Genomic DNA, 27,539 nt, shown 5'->3' with positions numbered 1-27,539 from the left:
TGTGCATCATTATGTCTGTTGTTCTGTAAACTGCTGCATGTGTTGATCAGTAGCTATATGAGTAACTATATGGGTTATTGATTGATTGCCCAAGTATTTGTATGGGAGACTGAGTGTGTGTGTGGCTAGCTGGGAGGTGTGTGACTCTGTGCAGATCAATCTGTACTTGTATCAATGATTGTATAAGAAGGTAAGTATGTGTTAGTATATGTTTGAAAATGTAAGGTGCTCTATGTTTAACTGTATAGACAAGAAAATGGAAGTGTCATTGATTCTTTACAGGACTGACTAGGTGTGTGAGTAACTCCATGGATGAGTGGCAGACTGTGAGTGTCTGTATAGGTGTATGAGTGCATATGATAGTGTTGTAAAGATGAGTGATTGTATGTATGAATGATTGTATGGGTGAATGAGTGAAGGTGTGTGTAGACGTAGCAATCAGTGAGTGCGTATGTAGTAACTAGTATTGGTGTGTCAATGGTTTCAAAAATTATACTCTCTTTTTAACACTGGGTGAAACAGAGGTTATATTAAAATGTGAGGAGATGCATTGTATTGTCACATGAATGATATCATCAGTGATGTGGTCATTGATGTCAAATGAGATGTCATCAGTGATGTCATCAGTGATGTCATTTGAGATGTCATCAGTGATGTCATCAGTGATGTCACTGACCATGTCATGAATGATGTAATATGTGACATCATCAGCAGTGGATTGCGGGTGCGCGATATATAGTTAGTGCAACTAACTATATATGGAATTTCAATGGTTTTGTGTGAGTAAAATAAGGTTTTCTAAATGATAATTCCTAACTATATATGGTCTATAACCTATGGTTTTTTCAGTGAATTTTCAAGGTTTTGTAAATGCTAATTCCTAACTATATATGGTCTATAACCTATGGTTTTTTCTGTGAATTTCATTGGTTTTTTAACAGCTAATATCTGTAGCTGTTAAATTTATTCTTCTTTAAATCCCCAACAATATTTTATATGTTTATGAATAATTTTTTTTTAAAATATTTTTTTTTCTTCGTTCCCGCTTCGCGAATCGGGAAGCTTCCCGTTAGCTGACCTTGATGCCGCGAAATAGACCGCGAGCCGGTAAACGTTTCTTTACCGCAAGTGCCGCGTTAGAAAACAACATCGTGACGCCTCCCGTCCGCATGACGTTTCACGTTGTCGCGTGATACGTCATATGACGTGCTACGTTAGCGAACTGGTACGCGAAGCGAGTCGCAAAGCGCAGGTTTCTGGAAGCAAACCGGGAGGCCCTGCAAAGCGCTTAACGTAAACACAGCAAGTCATGTGACTTGGTAATAACACTTTTCATTGGTTCATTTCACTTTTGGTTTCCTAATGATGTAAGACTAGGTCATATAATCTAAAATGAACACTTTTGATTGGTTGAGAACTCTTGTTTTTCCCAAATGATGAAAATCCCTCCTTCTTTCCTCACTCTGACTTTCATCATTGTGAGAGAAAGACCCTTTGTGATCACTGAGCAATGGCTTCTTTAGTAGCTTCAGCTGGTGCTTCCCCACCACCTCCACCACATCCAAGGAAGAGTGGACCACCTGCTCAAGTTATAATTCAACAAGAAGAGGAAGAAGAGGAACAGGACGACGAGCACGAAGAGAGGCAGTTTTTGCCTGAGCAGCCCAGGACGTCTCACCGGAAAGAAAACTTCATTTGGCAATTTTTTAAAATTCCCAAAGGTCAGAAAAAAGTAAATGCAAGATACGTAACTTGCCTTATATGTCAAGATAGACTGTCCAGAGGAACCGAGAAAAAATACAGTTTCGGAAACTACACAATGCATCGCCATATGACTAGGTGGCATCCTAACAACTACAGTGCTGCACAGTTTCGGAACGACCTAGATAATCTCCCTATTATGGCCAGAAGATCTGTTGTACCGGAAGTAACGGGACCAGAGGGCAGGGAGATTGCCAAATATACAAATGAAATTTGGTGAAGTAAAACACATCTGCGTATTTTGCGATGGATTCATTTCCTACGGAGAAAAAAGCATCACTCTGATCAACAGAGCTATTGACTATCATATGCAAGTTTGTACGAAACGCCCAAAATAATAAATACTTCTTTTTTTGTTTTGTTGCTCCTGTTGAGCCCTTTACAATGAATCGTTTTCATTGCCCCCTCCAAGAAAAACCCAAAAAAATATAAAACTGTTCAGAAAAATTCAAAAAAAGTAAAAAAATGTTCCGAAAAAAAATAAAAAAAATATAAAACAACAAAAACAATTAAAAAAAAAGTTCTTTTCAGAACTACCTCCCCGTTATTAAAAAATTGGTACAATATTTGGAACTGTGCCAACCTCTATTTCTCTTAGTTCGCTTCCCAGTTCGCTCGCCGGTACGCGAACCAGAAGCGAACCAAAAACAGTAAGTATAAGGGAAGGAAACAGACACTTATGTTAAAAGAAAGACAGCTATAGGGGAGTAAACTAGAGATACTATTACCCGTAATCCACTGCTGATGATGTCACATATTACATCATTCATGACATGCTCAGTGACATCATCAGCAGAGGATTGCGGGTTTTTTGGCAACGTGCCTTATCCACGGTTTAATAACGCTGCCTTTTGCTTTATATAAGTTTTCAAATTGTATGAAATATATACCAATAGGTCGTTATGAACCTTTAGGTAGTGCTTTTCTTCATGAGGTCTGGTCGCTTCCATACACATACAGATGTTTCAAAGATGATCAAGAAGTTTATCTGAATGGAGAGGAATGCACTGAGACGCCAGATCATTCACTAATGTGTAGGCACATACAGTTACACGGTTCATGCAACAAACACCGACCAAATATGGCTTGCGTGTTGCAAGGCACGCCAGTTCCTGCTATCATCCCCACGTTCAAGTTGTTGGAAAATGGTAGTTATTTGATGCTCAATAATGAAGATTGTTCTGAGTTAATTAAAAGTATTCCTTTTATCGTAACAGTAAGTGAACGGGTTATTTGCTGCAGAAATGTTCTATTTCCTCCCACACATGAACATAGGGAGTTTTCAATCTGGCCACAAATACCAACCTTGGGACGGATTTCAACGGCATGGCAAGAATAAGAGCTCTTTTGTCTCAGAGAGAGGTGGCCTTGAGTTCGGCCCGTGAAACTTTCGTGCTTCACATAGCGAACACCCGTACAGAGGTGCAGACCCTTTTCAATTCAGATTTGCCTTTCAATTTCAGCAAGATGGTTCCGACTATCTTTAACGCATCCTCCACAAAGACCCTGGCGCACTTTTTTAAAGTTGTTACCAGTGGTCTCGTGACTTCATTTGAGAAAATCTTTGGAGTCATCCCTGCTTCCTTTCATTCTATTTTCTCCACTCTGGTTCGTGGATTGGCATTTTTACTTGCATTACCAGCGGACGCTCTTGTGCTTTTTTACATTTTTAAATATGGATGTCCCTCCTATGCAACCTCCCACCCTGCAGCTGCTGACACTGTTCCGCAATCGCATGCTAGAATATTATGGCACAATGCCGTTGGCGATATTAAGCACGGCATATGGATTATCTTTTCGATTCTCCTACTTCACCTGTGTCCAGCCTGTATTTCACTGCCTGACCTGTGATTTCGATTGGGCCATTGATTTGTGTCTCTGCGGACCGGTTTCTCCTGACGTCGACTTTAATCAGCTGATGACTCCTATCATTACTCACGAGTTGGTTTGTCCTGGCGAAAGGATTATGGCTGTGGCATTGATGCATGGACTACTTGGTCCCTGGAATTTACTGGCGGCAGCACAGTCTTTCTTGGAACAGAGCTTTCTTGAAAACCCACCGAGCTGTCCTCTGATGGTGATAGAGGATCCGGTGCTGGGAGAGCACGTATGTTCTTTTCCGCTTTTAAATTGGATGGCTGAACTGTTTTCGGATGAAGACGGTGACTTCCTATTGGAGGCTGTTGCAGCTTATTTTGCATACACAGTTATGTCATAGACCTTTTTCATGTTTGATATGCTGAGTACTAGCATTTCATTGACAATTCATTGACTTATTTGTCAAGTTTTTATTATTTACCTTGCCTATTGGCTTAAGACTCGATAAAGTACTTGGCTGTTTTATTTTTCTTTAGCATTAAATTTTCCTAGTTTTTAATGCTTTACCTTGCGGACCGTCCACATATAAACTTGCAATCTGCTCTCATGAGATGGCACTTCTATTATCTTATTCAGTTCGTTTCCGGATCATGGGGAGGTGTCATCTAGGTCCTGGATATCTTTACACCGTGTTAAGTTAGCATGGGCTCATTACCGGTTTAAACGCCATTTTTCCTTTTTTGCAACTTCTGCACACGACACTTAGTTGTTGCTTTAGCTTTCCACCTAGTAGTTCATCGTGGTTTACATGAGAATAATATGTTATTGCTCTACTATCTGCTTTGCTTGTTAAACTATATCTGTACAGCGAGTGCTAAAGTTTCAAGAACAACACGATACAGAATTGTTATGAGGTCTGATCTCCACGACTTCATACTCATAACATAAGTGCAACTTCTGCCAATTCTGGGCATGAGGCGGGTTTTATATTGCTTTGCCGAACACACATACACAACAGTTGATGCGGTTCACATGAAGAGAGAGCTGGTGTATGCTGATGTGATTCCTTCAAATCTAAGACACTAAAGTATGGGCACGCCCTAAACCAACACAAAGAGACCTTCTTAGCAAATAATATAATATGTGTATTAGGGAGGGTGAGATATAAGCAGCCGCGGGCCGTGGAGGGAGTTATGGTGAGGCAGGGAGGCGGGGAGGGGGAGAAGCAGGGTGGAGCCCTCTCTACCTTGCCCCTCCCCCTCCCCGCCTCCCTGCCCCACCGTAACTCCCTCCACGGCCCGCGGCTGCTTATAAGTGTTGCTAACTCTTATTCATTTACAGCATGTTAACATACTGTCACCATTCGCTTTTTATGTACTAGTAACTATGCTGGTAATTTTGCTACTGATAATATGTGTACTTGTATTCTCCACCCTGCTTCTCCCCCTCCCCGCCTCCCTGCCTCACCGTAACTCCCTCCACGGCCCACGGCTGCTTATAAGTGTTGCTAACTCTTATTCATTTACAGCATGTTAACATACTATCACCATTCGCTTTTTATGTACTAGTAACTATGCTGGTAATTTTGCTACTGATAATATGTGTACTTGTATTATCTAAGATACTACGCCTGAGAAGACGGCATTAGTAAATAAACATTTCAAATACACATGTGTTCTTCTTAACTCCATGTTCTGGTTTCTAAGAAATATATAACGACCGACTGTTCATGAGTTCCACGTATCCTGAGGTACTATAAGTTCATATTCTGGATTGTCTAAACATTGAGAGTTTGTTATATCCAATGTGACACTGTACCTAGCTTGCTAAGGAGTTTTTGATTACTAACGTGAGTTTTGGGACACCCTAATTCGCCGAGGTTCCAATCCTCTGTCCACAGTTCTGTGTGAGAACAGAAACCCTGCGACAGGGGCACCCCCGACCCTTGCTGGAGCTTCATCACACTTGCGATACAACTCCAGCAATGCGCCACCTTTACGGCACAGATACATCACGCATCTGTGCTGTTTTTGCCCCATGATGCGCCGCATTGTAAATGCAGCACACCATAGGTGACGGAACAGCGGCACAGAATGACTAACACATCCCTGGTGATGCGCCAGTCATCATAAATGTATCCCTATGCTTCTTATCTTGTTAGAGATGAACCGCCATATGTATCATCAAAGTTTTTTGCATTTCCTAAATAGCGAACTTTAAGGAATAAATAGCGATTCTTTACCATTCCTAGTTTGCGATTAGCTATTTGCTAATTACAAATTACCCATTCATTTCCTTCATTTCCATAGGGCGGTTGGACTCACTTTTAGCTCGAACGGCTGAATGGATTTCCACGAAACTTGGCAAAATTGTAGGGACTGGTAGCCCGATGTGCCTTTGCTATGTCTCAAGATATATGCTCCAGTGGTTTTTACGAAAATTAACTTTGAAAAATATATATTGGGCTACATTGGCTTATATATATGTTGGAGCCCAAATGTAGCCCAATGTAGCCCAATGAAGCCCAATGTAGCCCAATGTAGCCCAAAGATGGCCGCCAGACACACAAAAAAACAAATGTAGCCCAAATATCAGCCAGATGTAGCCCAACTATAGCCCAGTGACAGAATGACCAATCAGCTTCGCAAACCTCCGTTACGCGAAGCGGAGCGCTGTTACAGATATATATCTTTTTTTGAACGTTAATTTCTCAAAATCCACTGGAGCACATATATTGAGACCTAGCAAAGGCACATCGGGCTACCAGTCCCTAATATTTTGCCAAGTTTCGTGCAAATCCATTCAGCCGTTCGATTATTATTATTATTATTTTTTTTTGCCCCACGGGGCCCTTTTAAAACCTCCACATCAAACCTAGGGGGTCAGCGAGGATCTACTATGCCCCCTTATAGTTATTTCCCCCTTTGTTTTGACCTCCTCTTGTCTCTCGATCCTACCGAGAGACAAGATGGCGGCCGCTACGGACTTTTTGGAATGTTGACAGACGCCGGAGAACCAATCAGCTTCGCTTCACAAAGCTCCGTTGCGCGTAAAGTACGCGTCCTGGGACGCTGCCAGGTCCGCTGTTACAGATATATATCTTTTTTTAAACGTTAATTTCTCAAAATCCACTGGAGCACATATATTGAGACCTACAAAAGGCACATCGGGCTACCAGTCCCTACAATTTTGCCAAGTTTCGTGCAAATCCATTCAGCCGTTCGGGCTAAAAGTGAGGCCAACCGCCCTATGGAAAACTCAATGTTAAAAACACGTTTTGGGACCCCCCTTTTTTCTCGGCCCCCCCTTGACGAACACCCCCCAAATTTTCAAGGGCTGCTCAGAAACAAAATGTGCCATTTTCCTGAAAATTTCAGCCAATTCCGTCCACAAACGCCAAAGTTATTAGACATAGAATTTTCAAAAATCCCATAGAGAAAAAATCCTAACTATATATACCTACTGGCGACCGCCAGTAGGTAATGTATATATATCAACTCCTCCTCACTTCAGATTGTACCTGCCGCCTGCCAGAACAGCGGGTGTCTCGCCCAAAAAAGGACCTCCGAAGTCAGGTCCTTACAACACTGCACCTCTCAAGTAGTGAAACCACAAGGTGACGAGACTATGTGCTGGCCAAAGAATTTTATTTTCAGACAGCCCTCGGACGCGTTTCGCCTGACCAGCAGGCTTGGTCAGGCGAAACGCGTCCGAGGGCTGTCTGAAAATAAAATTCTTTGGCCAGCACATAGTCTCGTCACCTTGTGGTTTCACTACATGAGAGGTGATATATATATATATATTCACTGAAAAAACCATAGGCACTGAAAAAAACATAGGTTATAGACCATATATAGTTAGGAATTAGCATTTACAAAACCTTGAAAATTCACTGCAAAAACCATAGGTTAGAGACCATATATAGTTAGCTGGACATTTTATTGACATAAAACCAATGAAATTCCATATATAGTTAGTTGCACTAACTATATATCGCGCACCCGCAATCCACTGCTGATGATGTCACATATTACATCATTCATGACATGGTCAGTGACATCACTGATGACATCACTGATGACATCTCAAATGACATCACTGATGACATCACTGATGACATCTCAAATGACATCACTGATGACTACATCCAGTGACTGTATAATTCTGTAAAGTTAAAATATGTCTTACATATTGAAGAATGAGTGGATGTATAAGTGTCTTGATGAAGGATTTAGTAGGGGCATGGCTGACTGTATGAGTGACTGATTAAATGTGTCTCACTGAGTGCATGGGTTAGTGACTAAACTGTCTTAATTTGTGCATCATTATGTCTGTTGTTCTGTAAACTGCTGCATGTGTTGATCAGTAGCTATATGAGTAACTATATGGGTTATTGATTGATTGCCCAAGTATTTGTATGGGAGACTGAGTGTGTGTGTGGCTAGCTGGGAGGTGTGTGACTCTGTGCAGATCAATCTGTACTTGTATCAATGATTGTATAAGAAGATAAGTATGTGTTAGTATATGTTTGAAAATGTAAGGTGCTCTATGTTTAACTGTATAGACAAGAAAATGGAAGTGTCATTGATTCTTTCCAGGACTGACTAGGTGTGTGAGTAACTCCATGGATGAGTGGCAGACTGTGAGTGTCTGTATAGGTGTATGAGTGCATATGATAGTGTAAAGATAAGTGATTGTATGTATGAATGATTGTATGGGTGAATGAGTGAAGGTGTGTGTAGACGTAGCAATCAGTGAGTGCGTTTGTAGTAACTAGTATTGGTGTGTCAATGGTTTCAAAAATTATACTCTCTTTTTAACACTGGTTATATTAAAATGTGAGGAGATGCATTGTATTGTTACATGAATGATATCATCAGTAATGTGGTCATTGATGTCAAATGAGATGTCATCAGTGATGTCATCAGTGATGTCATTTGAGATGTCATCAGTGATGTCATCAGTGATGTCACTGACCATGTCATGAATGATGTAATATGTGACATCATCAGCAGTGGATTGCGGGTGCGCGATATATAGTTAGTGCAACTAACTATATATGGAATTTCATTGGTTTTATGTCAATAAAATGTCCAGCTAACTATATATGGTCTCTAACCTATGGTTTTTGCAGTGAATTTTCAAGGTTTTGTAAATGCTAATTCCTAACTATATATGGTCTATAACCTATGGTTTTTTCAGTGAATTTTCAAGGTTTTGTAAATGCTAATTCCTAACTATATATGGTCTATAACCTATGGTTTTTTCAGTGAATTTCAATGGTTTTTTAATAGCAAATATTATAAGCTGTCGAATGTCAAGTACGTGGTAAGTAAAAACATTTTTGTGTTTATGCACACTGATCTGCTTTGAATGGTGCCCCCCCCCTCATTTCTATTAGGAGTACTCTCTCTTTGCAGATAGTGAAAGGTAGTTAACGCAGGCCTTTGCCCCGGTTGTAATCCGTCGTGCCTGCTTCTCTCTCCATTTGATTGATTGTTATCCAAGTATTTACTGTTTTAGAATTAGTTCTCTTTGGTTCATTCTCTATTTACAAACAAACACAGAGTCGCAATACTCTGTTTAGTCTTTGCAGATAACGAAAAATCGTGTAAAAAAAAAGAAAAGGAATCGAGTAAAATCAGTAGGCCACTAATGGGATCTCTTTTTGACCTCGCTAAAATAGAAACATTAGGAACAACCCCTCATGACAAATACAAAACTAGTGAGATGAACTGAACTTCACACAATGATGGCTGCAAAACAGCTCGGCTCCGCCACCCACCCCGCCCAAAATAACGATAAAGAGCGGCTGCCATGATTGGTTGCGGAATGGCCACAACGGAGCTACGAAATGGTGGTGCTCTCATGCTAACCCCAGCTTCAGTCTGAAACATCCAGAAACACTGTAGACTACCAATTCGATCAGTTCCGGTAGCGCCCCAATGTAACCCGGTAGAGAAGAACTAGCCCTCCCCTCTTTGACTGATGGTTCTTGTTGCCTGTCCCTTCTGTTGTCATTTAACAGAACTATTTAGCCTGCTGAAAGGGGTTGTGTTTCGACCGCTGGTTGGTGGAGACATTTTGACTATATTCTGGACCTGCGTTGTCGCGTAATGCGTCATATGACGCGCCGCGTTAGCGCATCCGGAAGTCATCCGGGGCGCGCAGCGCGTAACGTAAGCATAACAAGTCATGTGACTTGTTAATAAAACTTTTCATTGGTTCATTTTACTTTTCTTATTCTAATGATGAAAGCCTTGGTCATATCACCTAAAAATTACGCTTTTAATTACTTCCGAACATTATTTTTTCTTAAATATATGTTATAATGTTCCAGGCTAATGTACTTTCCCGGAAATTTTACAACTGTTCTGCAAGTAAAATATATTCTTTTTTCGAGAAAAAGAGCGTTTCTTCGTCCCATGACGGAGCCGTTGAGCAAAAGAGGGTCGACCTGCTGTCTTAGTCGCCGATACGCCTGAATATGAGATTCTTATCGATCACTTTATGTTGCAGGAATAGAAAACACAACAGCCCTTGACCATTTATCTTTACTGCGTTCCTTCGTATTATACCTTTTACCCTTCATGTAATTGGTCTGCTTTATTTCACTTGCCTTTTAATGATTCTAAAACAGTGACTATTATTAAAAACTTTACCAATGTATATACTACTACCATGTTTTCTTTTAAAAACCTTTATTGTGAAAATTTCATTATACAAATACGAGCCTATAACCACGTGGGCCTGCCACGGAGCAAACTGTAATCGTATATGATGAATAGACATTTACACTGTAGAGGAACGTAACGGGCGGGCCATTAGGTTGCAAGAATTAAGGTGTCTAACAGTTACGGAATCGGTGGACGTACATTTTATAATTAAAATACGACAGGGCCAGTTACAATAAAATTATCTAGATATACATTTGCGGGCAAGTACCATGGGTGACGTTAATTCGAATTTTCAACAGTACAGTAATCAATAACACATCAGAACTTAATATCAATAGGGATGTCGAAATATTCAATCAATTCTCGTCCCCGCCCGCCATGTGCTTCAAAACTGCATACGTATCTCGTGATTTCAAGGTTCTGCAACCAGTACACAACAAGGAGTTACGAGTCCCATTTATTCCGGCGCCATTTTGGGCGAGGACGGGCAGGTCCAGGATATATCCAAATGTCTCTACCAACCATCGACTATGATGATGTTCATATGCTGTATTTATTAGAGTAACACTCATCTGTCCACATGAAATTAATTTACCACAATCTAAACATGTCATTTTAATCTTTCCAAAGTTCTTCTAAATATTTGGGACCGTTTCCCTTGCCTCTGAAGCTCTCAGTGCCACTTCTTTGATGAATGTACTAGCAGGTCAGGGGTTCTCCTCCAAATCTCTCTTTTATGCAGCACTATAATTAATTGGTGCCACCTCTCCATATGACGATGCATGGTATAGTTACCACAACTATATTTTTTTTCGGTTCCTCTGGAGAGTTCATCGTGGCAGATGAAGCGTGTAACGTACCGGGCATTTACCTTTTTTTGCATGTACAGGAAAGGAAAAAAAAATCGAGCGTCCGAGTTCTAAGGTGTCCCAGGCCCATTTTAGTGGACCAGGCCCAAATCCAAAGAACAGGCCGCCATTTTGAGAGTCCTCTTGCAGCCGCCTGTCGCTGTAGCATCAAGAGCAGCCGAAACTCAGCTGAATGGCAACTGAAACGGTAAATGGGCGCCCCACTACATTTCAGCATTGTAGGATGACCACACCAGTACAGCAACTTGCTAGACATCACCTCGGTGCCATCCGGATCTCGGCGCCCCACTGCAGATGAAGTGCCTCTCAACTATGAAACCACCACGGTGACATCCGGATCTTGGCGCGTTGTGCTGCCTTCGGCCTATTCGCACATCGGTCCGCTACTGACGCCATCTCACAGGCTAATGGGGTGACCCACGCCGAGTTTCAGCATTGTAGGATGACCACACCAACTTGCTAGACATCACCTCGGTGCCATCCGAATCTTGGCATCTCAACGCCTAGTGGTATCTTCCATACAGAAAATATTGTTACGCTGCCTTTGGCCCCATTCGCACATCAGTCCGCAACTTAGACATCACCTCGGTGCCATCCGGATCTTGGCATCTCAGCGCCTTGTGGTGTCAGTCAGAAAATATTGTTGCGCTGCCTTTGGCCCCATTCGCACATCAGTCCGCTACTGACACCATCTCACAGGCCAATAGGGCGCCCCACGCCGACTTTTACCACTGTACGATGGCCACACCAGTGGCACAACTTGCTAGACATCACCTCGGTGCCATCCGAATCTTGGCATCTCAACGCCTAGTGGTATCTTCCATACAGAAAATCTTGTTACGCTACCTTTGGCCCCATTCGCACATCGGTCCGCAACTTAGACATCACCTCGGTGCCATCCGGATCTTGGCATCTCAGCGCCTTGTGGTATATTCTCTTCAGAAAATATTGTTGCGCTGCCTTTGGCCCCATTCGCACATCGGTCCGCAACTTAGACATCACCTCGGTGCCATCCGGATCTTGGCATCTCAGCGCCTTGTGGTGTCTTCTACTCCGAAAATATTGTAGAAAATATTGTTGCGCTGCCTTTGGCCCCATTCACACATCAGTCCGCTACTGACACCATCTCACAGGCCAACAGGGCGCCCCACGCCGACTTTTACCATTGTACGATGGCCACACCAGTGCCACAACTTGCTAGACACCACCTCGGTGCCATCCGGATCTTGGCATCTCAGCGCCTTGTGGTGTCTTCAAATCAGAAAATATTGTTGCGCTGCCTTTGGCCCCATTCGCACATCGGTCCGCTACTGACGCCATCTCACAGGCCAACGGGGCGCCCCACGCCGACTTTCAACATTGTAGGATGGCCACAGAATTGCGACAACTTACTAGACACCACCTCGGTGCCATCCGGATCTTGGCGCGTTGTGCTGCCTTCGGCCTATTCGCACATCGGTCCGCTACTGACGCAAACTCACAGGCCAACGGGGCGCCCCACGCCGACTTTCAGCATTGTAGGATGGCCACACCAGTGCGGCAACTTGCTACACACCACCTCGGTGCCATCCGGATCTTGGCATCTCAGCGCCTAGTGGTGTCTTCTATTCCGAAAATATTGTTGCGCTGCCTTCGGCCCCATTCACACATCGGTCCGCTACTGACGCCATCTCACAGGCCAACGGGGCGCCCCATGCAGACTTTCAGCATTGTAGGATGGCCACACCAGTGCGGCAACTTACTAGACACCACCTCGGTGCCATCCGGATCTTGGCGCGTTGTGCTGCCTTCGGCCTATTCGCACATCGGTCCGCTACTGACGCAAACTCACAGGCCAACGGGGCGCCCCACGCCGACTTTCAGCATTGTTGGATGGCCACACCAGTGCGGCAACTTACTAGACACCACCTCGGTGCCATCCGGATCTTGGCGCGTTGTGCTGCCTTCGGCCTATTCGCACATCGGTCCGCTACTGACGCAAACTCACAGGCCAACGGGGCGCCCCACGCCGACTTTCAGCATTGTTGGATGGCCACACCAGTGCGGCAACTTACTAGACACCACCTCGGTGCCATCCGGATCTTGGCGCGTTGTGCTGCCTTCGGCCTATTCGCACATCGGTCCGCTACTGACGCAAACTCACAGGCCAACGGGGCGCCCCACGCCGACTTTCAGCATTGTAGGATGGCCACACCACTGCTGCAACTTGCTGGACACCACCTCGGTGCCATCCGGATCTTGGCGCGTTGTATTGCCTTCGGCCTATTCGCACATCGGTCTGCTAATGACGCCGCCTCACGTGCCAACGTATTTTCTCCGCATTTTACACCCTATGCCGCATAACAGGTCATGTGACTTGTTTATAAAACTTTTCATTGGTTCATTTTACTTTTGGTTTCCTAATGATGGAAGGCTTGATCATGTGACCTAAAAACAACACTTTTCATTGGATGAAAACTTTTTTTTTTTCCCAAACGATGAAAGCCCCACCTTGTTTCTGGATGTTTCAGACTGAAGCTGGCGTCAGCATGAGAGCACCACCATCTCGTAGCTCAGTCGTGGTCATTCCGCGAGCAATCATGGCAGCCGCTCCCCACCAGAAGCCTGCAGGAGTCGGAGCCCCCAAAACTTTTGATGAATTCTCAAGGCGGAGGGGACGCTTTCGAGAATGGGGTCCAAGACCTAGCAGACAAGCGTCCGATTTCCAAGGTGTCCCAGGGCCATTTCAGTGGACCAGGCCCAAAAAGGAAACAGCCTGCCGCCATTTTGAGAGTCCTGTGACAGCCGCCTATCGCTGCACCGCAAGAGTGGGCGCAACTCAGCTGAATTGCGGCTTTTGACACAGTGGACCAAAAACGGACGGAATGGCAACTAAAACGGTAAAGGGGCGCCCCACTACAACAGATGACACTCCACCTGGAGAGGCCCGTTCACACCGCCTCCCCCGGGGCGCCCCACGCCGTTATTCGGAGCAGCATTGTACGATACCAAAACCAGTGCGGCAACTTACTGGACATCACCTTGGTGCCATCGTTCTGCTGCCTTGGAACTATTCGCGCAACAGTTTGCTACTGATGACCCACCCCCCGCGACGCCCCATGCCGTTATTTGCTGGGTGGCAACTTACTAGACATCACTTTCGTGTCATCTAGATTTCAACGTTCTGCTGCCTTGGAACTATTCGCACAACAGTTTGCTACTGATGACCCACCCCCCCGCGACGCCCCACGCCGGAAATCTGGACGTTGTGCTGCGTTGGGACTATTCGCACAGCCGACCGCTACTTCGTTGTTTTTCCCTAAAATTTTTTATATGTTATTACTATTTTTGTTTTCTTGTATATATTTATAAATTATTAAAGTTTTATAATCTTACTACTTTGTCGGAGTGCTATATATTTTTAATGTGACACATAATTGTAAAAACTTTGATGTACAAAGAGTCATCCCTGGAATCTTCCGCTTCAGGCTCGGTCCCCTCCCCAATCACAATACAGGATGGTTTTCAGATAATTGCAACGCTTCTGCTGTGACGGATCTCATCGAGTGTAGGCCTTGATCTACTATAACTCCTTTGAAGAGGGGTGATTCTTTACAGCTGTGGCCATAAACTACATCTGCAGGGCTAGCTGATACCCTAGGACCAGCCTGGACAATCGGACACAGAGGAAAAGGAGTGTCAGAGGGTGCGGTAGTGAATAGGGCGAAAGGGAGGTGTCGGGCGGGCACAGGGTGTGATTCTCAGGGAAGAGCAGCGCAGATGGGGGGAGGTTTATTACCCATGGATAAGACAGAGAGCGGGGGTGACCACTGCCTGGGGGAGATGCTTGCGAGGGTGGGGAGCCATGCTAAGGATCGACAGCGTGCACAGAGTGGGTCTGGTCAAGGCATCTAAAATGGCTGCCGTGCACGACAAAAGTGTGGCATTTGAAAAAAGACAAGATGGCGCAGACAATGTTTTTCAACACTTCCTGATTTCCTTCGAATCGAACGTTAACAGACGTTGGGGCATATTACCAAAGTTAAGCGATATTTATCCATAACGATGCTTAGCAACGATTTTTTTACCGTCAGAAATTATCGCAGATAAACCTTGCTATTATCAAGGTTTATCGGAAATACGATAAAAAACGACCGCAATGCATTAATATCGCTGAAAACTCACCGATATTCATGCATTACCGAGCTAACGCTCTTAGCCATGTTATCCACCTCCCATTGGATAACATGGCTAAGAACTGCTCAGGGCAGGTGGTAGCTTTTGGAGATATTCGCGCTTATCTCGAATATTTCCAAAAGTTGATAATAGGAGATAGCGATGTTAGCGACTGTTTCCAGTCGCTAACATCTTGGCATGCCCACTTTGCATGTCATTAGTGATAAATATCACTCACATGCAAAGTGGGGCCCAAGATGGTCGCTATCTTCTACTAGCCGTCGCTAACTGGTGTTAGCAACAGCTAGGTAATACACATATAATTTTATCTCCGCGAAGCGGAGCGCTGTTACAGATATATATCTTGTTTTTGAACGTTAATTTCTCAAAATGCACTGAAGCACATATATTGAGACCTACCAAAGGCACATCGGGCTACCAGTCCCTACAATTTTGCCAAGTTTCGTGCAAATCCATTCAGCTGTTCGATCCTACCGAGAGACAAGATGGCGGCCGCTACGGACTGTTAGGAATGTTTACAGACACCGGAGAGCCAATCAGCTTCGCTTCGCAAAGCTCCGTAACGCGAAAAGTACGCGAAGCGGTGCGCTGTTACAGATATATATCTTTTTTTGAACGTTAATTTCTCAAAATCCACTGGAGCACATATATTGAGATCTAGCAAAGGCACATCGGGCTACCAGTCCCTACAATTTTGCCAAGTTTCGTGCAAATCCATTCAGCTGTTCGATTATTATTATTTTTATTTTTTTTTGCCACGCGGGGCCCTTTTAAAACCTCCACATCAAACCTAGGGGGTCAGCGACAATGTACTATGCCCCCTTATGGTCATTTGCCCCTTCGCTTTGGCCTCCTCTTGTCTCTCGATCCTACCGAGAGACAAGATGGCGGCCGCTACGGACTGTTTGGAATGTTGACAGACGCCGGAGAACCAATCAGCTTCGCTTCACAAAGCTCCGTTGCGCGAAAAGTACGCGTCCTGGGGCGCTGCCCAGTCCGCTGTTACAGATATATATCTTTTTTTAAACGTTAATTTCTCAAAATCCACTGGAGCACATATATTGAGACCTACAAAAGGCACATCGGGCTACCAGTCCCTACAATTTTGCCAAGTTTCGTGCAAATCCATTCAGCCGTTCGGGCTAAAAGTGAGGCCAACCGCCCTATGGAAATTAACATGGGAAAAACGCGTTTTGGGACCCCCCTTTTTTCTCGGCCCCCCCTTGACGAACCCCCCCAAAATTTTCAGGGGCTGCTCAGAAACAAAATGTGCCATTTTCCTGAAAATTTCAGCCAATTCCGTCCACAAACGCCAAAGTTATTAGACATCGAATTTTCAAAAATCCCATAGAGAAAAAATCCTAACTATATATACCTACTGGCGACCGCCAGTAGGTAATATATATATCAAAACAAAACCCTTTCAGGCATAGAGTGACGCATAAATTATGCAAAAAAGAAGGAGAGAACTCTGGGTAGGTCTCAGTTTAGGTGGAAAGCAGCTCCTGTTAGAGCACTCTCAACACCAGCGACACTCTAGATCTGCTCACCTCAAATGTCTGTTTTTCTATCAAAGTTTTTAAGCATAGGATTAGACAGTGCTATCCATGCCGAGATAGAAAATGACAAAGTCTTTCGCCATTTAAACAGCAAAGTCTTTAAGCATAGGACTAGTACAGTGCAGTCCTTGCCGAGCTGTCAAATAACAAAAGCCATTTATCACTCCAGGCACAATATTACAGCTTTGAATTGGTAAAATACCAACTCAAGCCAACCTGAAATGATTAAAAGCAACCCCTGACACAGTGTTTCGCTCTAATTAGAGCTCTTCAGAGAGGTATAGCTTTGTCCAGACACAAGGGAGCACCCAGTATTAAGTCAAAACAAAACCCTTTCAGGCATAGAGTGACGCATAAATTATGCAAAAAAGAAGGAGAGAACTCTGGGTAGGTCTCAGTTTAGGTGGAAAGCAGCTCCTGTTAGAAAAAAAGCTTTTGTTATTTGACAGCTCGGCAAGGACTGCACTGTACTAGTCCTATGCTTAAAGACTTTGCTGTTTAAATGGCGAAAGACTTTGTCATTTTCTATCTCGGCATGGATAGCACTGTCTAATCCTATGCTTAAAAACTTTGCTAGAAAAACAGACATTTGAGCTGAGCAGATCTAGAGTGTCGCTGGTGTTGAGAGTGCTCTAACAGGAGCTGCTTTCCACCTAAACTGAGACCTACCCAGAGTTCTCTCCTTCTTTTTTGCATAATTTATGCGTCACTCTATGCCTGAAAGGGTTTTGTTTTGACTTAATACTGGGTGCTCCCTTGTGTCTGGACAAAGCTATACCTCTCTGAAGAGCTCTAATTAGAGCGAAACACTGTGTCAGGGGTTGCTTTTAATCATTTCAGGTTGGCTTGAGTTGGTATTTTACCAATTCAAAGCTGTAATATTGTGCCTGGAGTGATAAATGGCTTTTGTTATTTGACAGCTCGGCAAGGACTGCACTGTACTAGTCCTATGCTTAAAGACTTTGCTGTTTAAATGGCGAAAGACTTTGTCATTTTCTATCTCGGCATGGATAGCACTGTCTAATCCTATGCTTAAAAACTTTGATAGAAAAACAGACATTTGAGGTGAGCAGATCTAGAGTGTCGCTGGTGTTGAGAGTGCTCTAACAGGAGCTGCTTTCCACCTAAACTGAGACCTACCCAGAGTTCTCTCCTTCTTTTTTGCATAATTTATGCGTCACTCTATGCCTGAAAGGGTTTTGTTTTGACTTAATACTGGGTGCTCCCTTGTGTCTGGACAAAGTGGAGAAGTGTGGCTCACTGGTTAGAGGAGGCAGACCTGGAAGCAGAGGTCAGACCGGGACCAGGGTTCAATTCCCCGCTCTGGGGGTCTTGAGTCCTAAAATGTCCATGGACTCGACAATTCTCACTCCGGTGCCTACTCGATTCACGGGTTCATACTCTGCGACTCTGGGCAATAGCTTGCTTAATCTCCACAATGGCCCCTCGCGGCGGGATGCCTGGCTTTCACCTTGCGGATACCCTGCTGGGGTTATCTCACAGGGGAATACCAGGACGGGTTCCCTAAGCAAGCGCTTAGAAACCGCTCGGTGATTTGCGCTATATAAATTCCTGTACATTTACATTTACATTTACATTTACATTTTTTGCATAATGTATGCGTCACTCTATGCCTGAAAGGGTTTTGTTTTGACCTAATACTGGGTGCTCCCTTGTGTCTGGACAAAGCTATACCTCTCTGAAGAGCTCTAATTAGAGCGAAACACTGTGTCAGGGGTTGCTTTTAATCATTTCAGGTTGGCTTGAGTTGGTATTTTACCAATTCAAAGCTGTAATATTGTGCCTGGAGTGATAAATGGCTTTTGTTATTTGACAGCTCGGCAAGGACTGCACTGTACTAGTCCTATGCTTAAAGACTTTGCTGTTTAAATGGCGAAAGACTTTGTCATTTTCTATCTCGGCATGGATAGCACTGTCTAATCCTATGCTTAAAAACTTTGATAGAAAAACAGACATTTGAGGTGAGCAGATCTAGAGTGTCGCTGGTGTTGAGAGTGCTCTAACAAGAGCTGCTTTCCACCTAAACTGAGACCTACCCAGAGTTCTCTACTTCTTTTTTGTATATATATATATATATATATATATATATATATATATATATATATATATATATATATATATATATATATATATATATATATATATATATATATATATATATATATATATATATATATATATATATATATATATATAAATAAATATATATAAATCACCAACTGGCAGTTGCCAGTAGGTAGTTATAGTTACAATGTAGTTTCCGTAGGACGAGAGTTTTTTCATTTGCGAATAACTTTGGCGTCGTTTGATGAGTCCTCACGAAATTTTTAGAACTAGTGCACTGCTCTCTTCAGTTGCTAGTTTGAAAGTTTTGGGGTGATCCATTAAGCATGAGCCAAAAAACAGGGGGGGAGGGGGGATCCCAAAACGTGTTTTCCCTATGTTAATTTCCGCAGGAACTTTAGACACAGCTACAGCCCCAAATGCTGAATAGAATTACACCACATTTGGCAGAAAGGTAGGTGTTGGTCTGTGGAAGTGCCTTTTTGTCATTTGATGTAAATATGTTCTGTAGTTGCGGAGTTATGTAAAGACGTTTTCAATTTTATATATAGGAACACAGAGGATCCGAAACCTCTCCCGATCTTGTGCTGAGATCTGACGGGTTTCCAACACTTCAAACCAGGATGTGTTGGCAGCCATCTAGGGACTCAACTTGAGGCGAGTCTCAGAAATATAGCCACTTAGCACATTACAACATCCTGTGCCTTTGATCTCAAACCCCCTCCTTTCTCTGTTTCCCCTTCCTCCTGCTTCTGCTTCCTACCTCTACCTATGTCCACCCATTGTCTGCCCTCCTCTCTTCTTTGACTCCTTAATTACCCACATCCACTCACTCTTCACCTCGCACTCCCTCTTCCTCTCTGTTTTCACTTTCACTCCCACACCTACTTTTACTATTCTGCCCTCCTCTCTGGCTTTCCACGTCTTCCTCCTCTCACTCTCTTTCTCATGTCTTTATCATTAGTTCTTGTAATACTCGATTTCTGACCCTCACATCACTGTTAATTGCCAATGTTATGTTATTAAATGACACCCCCATATCTCATGGTGATTATCACTAAATAAAACTGCTAAATAAATAAAATATTGACTTTGTACACCTCAATTCCAGTCACCATCACGCCCAGGTAGAACATCATAACCATTTATGCCCAAGAATCATACATTAGGCAATTTTCAGTGCCACCAACGAGCACATCACATCTTAGTACATTGAGCTACAATATTAAATTAGATATAGGAGAGTTGAGAGGAATGCCTATATGGTGAACTATAGCCAAATGATGTCCCATCTTATACAATTCAGTAACTATTAGAAATTCTAGTACAGGTTGCCATAACAACCATAAGCCTCAGGTGTTTTCAAGGCTTGACATATTACAATATGAAACTTACTTTCATCCTTCATTCCATTTTTCTTCATCTGACGTAGAAGATTTCCACAGCCTTTGAGAACAGTCTTCAAAGCACGTAATCCCCAATCATAATGCTGTTGGGGTGTCAAAAGTTCCCTACATTGGAACATTAAGAGTTTATTTTATGGTGCACAAGAGAAATTGGAGCAGAGGTTACCTAAGAGATGCACATATCAACAATACAAATTTTAAATTGTTTAAAGAATTGCACCACACAACACTGTAAATGCGGCCACAGCATTTGCTTCCAACATGGACATACCAAAGTTCTAATTAAGGCAATGACATAATGTTTTCAATTATGACATCCAATACATCTCAAACATCATAACAGAACAGATGTGTGTAACATCACAAACTAGCTGTCCTGTAAACAGTTCGTCCAGATGCACCCCACACGTTACTGAAAAGGTTTCATCAACTACTATTACTACTATAAGAGCTGGTACTTTGTAAAAATAATTTAGCAGACTTTGATTTTTATGGCAATTTTTAATCATAAGAATCTGGAATTTTACCCTTTCCAAACGCAAGAGGCTTACCTGATCGACTGAGAGGACGTACAGACGGATTAGTTACTTACCTGTAATCCTAGTTCTCTTCCAGGAGTATCCTCATCAAAGTCATAAGCATTAGAATAATACCGCCCATGCGTGGGACCCCGGAAACACTATATTATATGTGCCCCACATATATATACTCATATATATATATATATATATATATACATATATATATAAAAACATGCAATAGCAGCCAAATCACATCAGAGCTGGAATATGCTGTGAAGAATTTCCACCATACATGAATAATATGCATTAGAAACATGAGAAACAACACAAAAGATTGTTTTAGCACTGTTTTAATGCTTAGGCAGCAGTAGACATTTGTATAACACCCTGAAAGCATAGAAAGCTCCCAGGCTGCATTGCAAACACATAGTCTAAAAAGACTGGAAAGCTAACCTGTAGCTGAATACCAAAAAACTGACACCGTGCCTTTAAGGCACCCATTACCCCCTGTATCCCATCATGCCTCAGGGGTAACAGTTAGGTCAGTTGTTCTTTTCGGAGACTGAAACAAACCCAGTAACAAAATAGGTTAACAATATCTCCTTATTAAAGAATATCCTTTGCCCGGGGAGGCGGGAGGGTTGCTTATGACTTTGATGAGGATACCCCTGGAAGAGAACTAGGATTACAGGTAAGTAACTAATCCTTCTCTTACAGGGGATCCTCATCAATAGTCATAAGCATTAGAATAGAATAGCGAGCCTCTCCTCATCCCTGCGGGCAAAGGAATGACAAGACAGTAATCTCATCAACAAGCCTGAGCAGCCTATAGGCTACCCAAACAGATTTCTCAAGGAGGCTTGCCCTACTTGAGTATCAGCCCTGGAATCAGATTCGAGACAGTAATGTCTCGTAAACGTATGAACTGATTTCCAGGTTGCAGCTTTGCATATTTCTGACATTGGAATGTCATGTAAGAAAGCTACTGTAGCGGCTTTCCCTCTAGTGGAATGAGCTTTGGGTGACACCAATAAAGGCTTGCCTGCAAGCTGATAGGCCAATTTAATGCAAGAGACAATCCATCTGGAGATGGACCTCTTGGCCGCTGGAAAGCCCGTTCTCATTGAACCATAGTTCACAAACAGTTGATCTGTTTTCCTGATCCCTTTAGTCTTTTCCAAATAGAACTTGAGCACTCTTTTAAGATCCAAGGAATGCAGCGACCGCTCGGCTGGGGTCGTAGGATTTGGAAAAAACGAAGGGAGGGAAATGGACTGATTTATGTGAAAATCAGAAACCACTTTAGGCAAAAAAGATGGATGAGCCCACAGGACTACTCTATTGTGGTGGAAAACAGTATATGGTTCCTTAGCACAGAGCGCTTGTATCTCGCTCACTCTGCGCGCTGAGGTAATCGCCACCAAAAAAGCCGCCTTCCAAGAGAGATGTTGCAAGGAGGCCTTGTGGATGGGCTCGAAAGGAGGTGACATTAACCTGGATAGAACCAGGTTCAATTCCCAAGGAGGAGAAGGATTTCGCACAGGGGGATACACTTTTTTCAACCCCTGGAGGAAGTCCTTAACCACCGGAACCTGAAAGAAAGAAATCTGACTAGGTGATTTCCTGTAAGCTACTATGGCTGACAAATGCAGAAGTTGCCAAGGAAAGGAGGTATGGCAGGATTACCTCCTCCTGCCCTTTAGTCGGATCTAAGTGATGATCCCTACACCAAATGAAGAATCTTTTCCACTTGAACGCATAAGACGCTCTCGTGGAAGGTCTCTTAGCCTCCTTTAAAATGTGCATACATTCGGGAGGTAGATTCAAATGCCCATATTGCAGGACCTCAGGTGCCATGCTGTCAGGTTCAGTGATGGGAGGTTGGGATGCAGTATCCTCCCGTTCATCTTGCTCAACAGGTCCGGCCTGCAAGGAAGCTGTCTGTGTGGACACACAGACAGATGCAGAAGGTCCGGGTACCACCACTGCCGTGGCCAATCCGGAGCTACCAAGATCATCTCCATGTCCGACCTGAGGAGCTTGGAAACTACCTTCGGAATCAGAGGCAGGGGAGGAAACGCGCAGGCAAAAGTTCCCGACCAATCCATCAGGAGAGCGTTCCCCTGCGTCCCTGGCCGGTGGAATCTGGACGCGAAGGCGTGGCATTTTGCATTTTCTTCGTCCGCAAACAAGTCTATGGCTGGATGCCCCCAACAACGAAAAAGCTCTTCTACCACTTCGTCGTTTAGCACCCAGTCTGGCTGATCTTCGAAGTGCCTGCTGAGTGCGTCTGCTTTGATGCTTTAATTCGCCTGGAAGGTGCACCGCCACCACTGACAGGTTTCGAGAGAGAAGCCAGTGCCAGATGGTTTGAGCCTCCCGGGAGAGAGGGCGAGATCGTGTGCCTCCTTGTTTCTTCAGATAGAACATGGTGGTTGTATTGTCTGTCTGAACTAAGACTGCATTGGACTCGATCGCTGGAAGAAAAGCTTTGAGAGCTAGAAACTCCGCTCTGAGCTCCAGCATGTTTATGTGGTACGTCTGCTCCTGTGCAGACCACTGACCCTGAATCTGAAGGGGACCCATGTGCGCTCCCCAGCCTTGTAGAGCGGCATCTGTTACTATAGTCTGGGTGGGCAGTGGCTGATGAAAAGGTACTCCCACCAGCACATTCCTCGTCCGAGTCCACCATTTGATGGCATCCTTCGCTGTTTGGGAAAGAGTGATACGATCTTCCCAACGCCCTGTCGCCTGGTCCCACTGGTCTTCGAGAGCCTGTTGTAGAGGGCGCATTCTCAGCCTGGCATTCGGGATGAGAAAAATGCAGGACGCCATGGAACCCAGCAGGGAGGCTACCTGTCGGACTGTTGGAAGCCGAGACTCCAATAGAATCCCGCACTTCTGCTTCATAGAATAAACCCTCTCCTCCGAAGGAAACGCTTTTCCCAATTTTGGGTCAAGAACGGAGCCTAGGTAGTGGATAGACTGTGTCGGCCGCTGGACTGACTTCTCCAGGTTCACATGGAGATCGAGCCTGTGCAACTGGTGCAGGCAAAGTTGTAGATCGTGCGTCACCTGAACCGGAGACAGGCCCTTTAGGAGCCAGTCGTCCAGGTCAGGGTAAATGAAGAGTCCCTTTTTGTGAAGAAAAGCCGCCACCACTGCCATGCATTTGGTGAAGACTCGTGGTGCGGACTTGAGACCGAAGGGTAGCACCTTGTACTGGTGGTGTGTGCTTCCTACGACAAACCTCAAGTACTTGCGATGCTGCAGAGCAATCGGAATGTGAAAGTATGCATCTTGCAGATCCACCGAACACATCCAATCTCCGGCTTGAAGATGTGGGCATATTTGGTGAAGAGCTAACATGCGGAACTTTTCTCTGACGATGACTTTGTTTAGGAGACGCAGATAGAGTATGGGTCTGAACTTGTCCTCCTGATCTTTTTTGGGGACAAGAAAGTATCTTGAGTAGACTCCCTTTCCTCTTTGAGAGGGAGGAACTTCCTCTATAGCTCTTTTTTTGTAGTAGGACTGACACTTCTCTGCGGAGTAAGCTCAGTTGGTGAGGCAGGGATGGGTAATTTGTATCGCCCGACGCCCGATACATTAAGATTTATTGCAAGGGCAAGAAGTTTTTATTACTGTTTTGTCCAAAGGGCAAGTAGACTGTAAATTATGGACTGAGATCAAACTATCCCCTGACCTCTTCAAATTAGCAGTCCGTGTCTCGTCCTCAGTGTAATCACCTAACCCAGGCACACGAGTCATGACACAATTTATAGCAGGAAGCAGAGGAGACTATTTTTGTTTATATAATTTTCCACATGGAGCTTTTGCAGCTGGAAAACACTTCCAGCAATGGCAGGTAGGAGACAAGCTTCTTTGCTCCTTACTTTTACCAGACTTTTTAAAAAACGAAATTCACCCTTCTGATGCTGCCCTTTCTTGGCTGCACCCTTGGACCTCTGTGCTGAACCCAGGTCGCTCTCCTCCGCTCCCCTCCCCTCCCCTCCTCTCCTCTCACCTCCTCTCCCCTCCCCTCTTCTCTCCTCTCCTCGCATCCGAGGCTTACATTAAGGTGCTTGGAATTATTTTGTCATGCGATTCTTGGGCCCCTCTCTGCGCACATTGCTTGCTGTCTGTGCTTGAAGTCTCAGCATCTTTAGTGTCAACCAAATCTACATTAAAGCCCCTTACTTTCCCTGTGGGGCTCTCGTGCAGCCCACAGGCCACCCCTGTTGCTTTCATTTTCACGAGCCTCTAATTTGTAAACCAGTGTCTGCACTATGCTCTTTTCTTTCCCCTATGGCTCTGCATTCTTTCCTTCACCAGCACACAGGAATTGGAGGCCAGAAAAAGAAAACAGAAGGGGCAAGGCAGAGTTTGCCAGAAGGCAGGTTTGCAGTGATATGTTTTTACCACAAACTCAAAGCCCAAACCTTACTGTCTGTGATACGATGTCACCAAAATCTTGCACCTGAAGCTGAGAGGCTTTATATGCTGTTCTGTGCAGCGCCAAGCATGACTTTAAAGCAGCACTGGGGCGCTAGACATGGGGTGATTTCTTTAAGTCAGAAGAAATGCCATCCATTAGCATCTGCTACATGATGCGACCTCAGGCCCTCACAATGACTATAGCCAGGGCCACTGGAATTGTGCTTGAACGTCCGCAGTATTTGCCACATAATCCATCATCTGCTGCAAAATTTGTTTCTAGCTCAAACGATAAAGTTACTAAAAATGCGACTGCGTTTTGCAGCGCAGTGGAAGCCTCTTTGTAAAGCTGGACTGGTCACCTTTCTGTTGATTATTGCTATGTTTGGATGTTTACCTCATACTAACGAGTTGCAACCAATGCCCACAGGGTGTTACCAAGTTTGAAAATGATGAAATAATAAACGAATACTATTACAAAATGTGCCGAATTATGTCACATACTTTGCATTTTCTTGCTGCATAATATACTCAAGCCTGCCACATAATTTCGTCCTCTCTTGCTGCATAATTCCAGTGGCCCCGACTATAGCTCTGGTCTGACTGACAACAGGGGTTCCCGCATGCGTTCCAATATCCCATATTTTACCTTATTTACAACAATAACAGGCCAGTCTCTGAAAGCTCTTTTTGTCCCTACTACCCCTAGCAAACACTTTTAAAGTTAGGCTTAAAAACAGTGCTCCGTTGCTGTTTAGCAATTTACTGCAGTGTTAGGTATTAAAATGAGTTAACCTTTATGTGAACACTGCTAATCTTGCAAGATTAGGAAATGGAGGACCAGAAAAATAGAAACACTTGCCGAGGATCACACAATGTAGCTAAGTGGGGGTGAGTCTAGGTTAGAGGCTCAGCACTCTCATTTGGAAGCTGATAAGTCACAAGAAGCTGGTGCACTGCACGCTAAGATAAGGCAGGTATGTGGAATGGTTACCTCAAATGTACCGGGAGGGGTAAATGAACAAAGGAGCATGTATGGCTGGATAGTGTGTTTATGCAGTACATAGAAATGGACTTCTTAAAAGTGTACAGAGTAAAGCGGACATAGTAACGTAAATGTGTCCAAATAAATCCTGCTTAGAGTAGATAGGTTGGTGAGGCTCTCTGTTGCTTCACAACAGCAAGACTTGTGGCTTTCAGGCTGTAAATGCCTCTCTGGGCCTAGAAGTCTGTCCTTTGTGTTGTGCTGGCTTTCTCTAGCCTATGCCCTGAATTCTATATTACAGCTACATCTTTGCAAGGGAGCAGTGCTTGAAATGGCACTACAGAGATAAGGTCTGTACCCCAAGGCAGTGAGGAAGGATTGTTTTTTATGCTATTGGAAAGTAATCCCATTCAAAGCAAGTGAATAGACTACATGTAGAACGTCCCGTTAAAAGCAGCGAAACTCAGAAAGAGCTAACGTTACAAACCTCTCCGGAGATACAGCAGAAGAAAGTGAAACTGTTCTTATGCTGTGTGCTTTAGTTTATATCAGAAATCACAAAATGCCATCAACAGAACCTCCCCTACTTTACACACCAACCACATCAACTTGTGTTAATGACACTTCCTTTTCATGTTTACTATCTCAGTACGCTGTAATTTTTCGAATTCCCTGTCCAACTTGTCTTTGTCTTGCTGTCTCAACCTTCTGCCATTGGTCTTGTGCCCAGTCTAAACCTCATGTTATATCTCTTTCCCCATCTAAGTCTCCTTCATTCTCTTCCTTTTGGATCTAAATCATCAAACATCTCTAGACCACGTTTACTCTTCTTTCTTTTGCTCCCAGTTGGATGCTCACCTCTGTCCCCTCTCAAACCCCTGATGTAAAACCGCCATCCCTCCACTTCCCTTCCCTACTGCTCTCCATTCTGAAGGTAAAAACGATTCACAAACTATTGTGGGTGGTCACCTCTACGATGTCTGCACCCATACCCTCTCAAAATGCCCCCACAGTTTGATAGGTCAGTCTCTAGTCTACAGCTGAACAGGGGAATGTTTTGAAAACAAAACCGTTTTTACTTCTGGCTTTTTTTTTAATATTTAATTTAATTTTAATTTAATTGCGGGTTTATATAGCGCTAGGAATCGACTCCCGGAGGAGTATCTCCACGCTTCGACCGCTGGGGAACCCGTCCTGGCTCACCCTGAGAGATGGTCCCTGATGGGTATCTCTAAGGTGCGACCA

The 27,539-nt window shown here is 43.9% G+C and overlaps 1 protein-coding gene across 2 annotated transcripts in view; it reads right to left on the bottom strand.

The window, feature by feature from the left end:
* Nucleotides 1-27,539, bottom strand: part of DYNC2H1 (dynein cytoplasmic 2 heavy chain 1) — a 1,763,151-nt gene that overhangs the window by 1,123,842 nt on the left and 611,770 nt on the right. For both annotated transcript variants that reach the window (XM_078657019.1, XM_078657020.1), the window contains exon 36: nucleotides 20,341-20,456. In XM_078657019.1, coding sequence (XP_078513145.1) covers nucleotides 20,341-20,456 — 116 coding nt within the window. The remainder of the gene's footprint in view (nucleotides 1-20,340; nucleotides 20,457-27,539) is intronic.

Source organism: Lissotriton helveticus, chromosome 8, assembly GCF_964261635.1.
Source record: "Lissotriton helveticus chromosome 8, aLisHel1.1, whole genome shotgun sequence".
Taxonomy (NCBI): Eukaryota; Metazoa; Chordata; class Amphibia; order Caudata; family Salamandridae; genus Lissotriton; species Lissotriton helveticus.
This window is presented reverse-complemented; position numbering and strand designations above follow the sequence as displayed.